At 29.2% G+C, this 2211-nt stretch overlaps 1 protein-coding gene across 1 annotated transcript; it reads right to left on the reverse strand.

The window, feature by feature from the left end:
* Nucleotides 1-286: 286 nt before the first annotated feature.
* Nucleotides 287-1947, reverse strand: LOC112592291 (piggyBac transposable element-derived protein 4-like; the record flags this gene model as incomplete). Its single annotated transcript, XM_025336301.1, has 3 exons — nt 1926-1947; nt 783-1030; nt 287-698 (listed from the first exon to the last, which is right to left on the reverse strand). Coding segments are annotated over exons 1-3 (682 nt in total), but the record flags the coding sequence as incomplete, so codon positions are not given.
* Between the last annotated feature and the right edge of the window lie 264 nt (nt 1948-2211).

The following is a 2211-nucleotide window of genomic DNA, read 5'->3' on the forward strand; positions in this document are numbered from 1 at the left end:
TCAATATAAAATCTAGAACGACGCCATTTGGCGTTGTTAGCACTATTGAATAATTTTTACACCATATGCTGAATGATGCCAATTGGCGATAACTATTTTTTTTTTATACAAATGTTAAATTAAACAAACAATTCAAATTAATAAGCAGACTGTTATATTATTATAAAAACAATAAAAAAAAATTTAAAAAACAATAAAAACTTATCTTTAATAACTATTTTTAAATAAACAAAAAAAACTTATATATTATAATGAAATTTCGTAAAGCATGGTTCTAGACAAATACTTGGTTGATTTGGACAAGTTGGACAAAAATATGAAGTATCTTTCTGTATTTTCTCTTCTGCGCAAACACAACATCTTTTACGAAGTGCCCTTCCATTTTTTCCTATTTCATGTGTTTTTGGAATGTGTTTTCTTTTAGCATCTAGTCTCGGTTTTGAAAACGCTGATAAAAGTTCACTTAGAATAGACAAACGAAAATCATAGAGTGTCATCTTAGATCCGACTTGTGATTGATTGTACAAATTATAAGAGTTTAATAATAGCATTTGGATCACATGTATTCCTATATTCTTGTACCAACGAATGGTTTTTCGTAAAAATGGATAGTAACTGTTCATTTGATCTTGCCGATCAATACCACTCATAAATTTATTATAATTTGCTATCGGCTCTGGTTTTAGTTTTTCCTGACCCTTTTTATTTTTTGCAAGTATTAAATTATTTTTGAACTCGGTAGAAATATACATAACATCCCATTTGTCCTTCTATTTACCAACCAATACGCCATTAGAGTACATCGCTTTTGTTTCTCCAGGTTTTAATTTCGATTTCACTACGGCCTCAGGAATATGTTTTCGGTTAGATCTTAATGTGCCTGTACAGTATATCTTTTTTTGTAATAATTGTTCAGCTAAATCAATGCTATTATAAAAATTGTCCATGTAGATTGAATGACCATTATTCAATTTTTCGGACATAAGATGTAGTACTACGTTTTCAGCATGATCTTTACCTCCTAGATCATCTAAAATACCCATATATACAGCAAATTTTATAATACGTAAGTCTATTTGGTTCGGTAAGCATATACAATTTTACACCATATTTATGGCGTTTATTTTGTATATACTGTCGAAAAATAAGGCGACCTCTCCACAATACTATTGATTCATCGAGTGAAAGCTCTTTATTTGGGTAATACATATTATTAATTTTGTTATTGAAATAATTTATAAGAGGGCGAATTTTTAAAAGTCTATCGGTAGGAATATTTTCAGAATGGTCAGTAGGATTCTGGGCAAAATGAAAACATCTTAAAAGTAATAGAAAGCGATCGCGACTCATATAATTTGAAAAACATGTAAAATTAAATAAATGATGTTTTTTCCAGTAATCGTTTAATCGATTTAGTTTGATAGTGCCAGTGTGAATAACTAAAGAAATAAAAGTTATAATTTCATCACGGTTCGTAGGTTTCCATTGAGATATACGAGAACGCTCTGCAGCACCAACTCGTAAAAATTCAGACTCGGCATAGTTATTTGTTTCTCTAACTATAAATTCAAAACATTTCTCATCAAACAGCATGAAAAAAAAATCAATAGGTTTTCCGATTTCGGGTATTGGTACGAGTAATCCTAGTTGTTTATCAAACGTAAAATTAGAAAGATCAATTTCGTTTGTTGTCCAAGTGTTATTAGTTGTTATTGTATTGGGAAATTCGAGATTTTGTTCAGTAGACATTTCATTTCCAACGTCCGAAGTCGATGAAGAATGGGAATCACTTTCACCCAAATAATCACTGCCAGAATCACAATAATCAATATTTTCATCGTCAAATTCAAAAAGAAGTCTTTCAATTTCATTTTCAGTAGAACGGAGATCAATATCTGTACTAAGTCTTTTGGGTTGAGACAAACCAGCATTATCAGAACTATCCATATTTAATTTCAGTAAAAGAACACTATAAAAAAACAATGAAAAATAAAATTTATATATGTCAACTCAATTTATATTTACGTAGTTACCTAGCTATCGTATAATTATACAGATAAATCTACTCACTTATTGGTACACGTCCATATTGGCTGAATAACTAAAGAAAAATAAACTAAATATGAATTTAATTAAATGCATACGATCGATATCAATCGATATTAAATACAACATATCTATATTTAACACACAAAAATAATATTGTGCTAT

Source organism: Melanaphis sacchari, unplaced genomic scaffold (genome assembly GCF_002803265.2).
Source record: "Melanaphis sacchari strain LSU unplaced genomic scaffold, SCAv2.0 Contig1679_pilon_pilon, whole genome shotgun sequence".
Classification (NCBI taxonomy): Eukaryota; Metazoa; Arthropoda; class Insecta; order Hemiptera; family Aphididae; genus Melanaphis; species Melanaphis sacchari.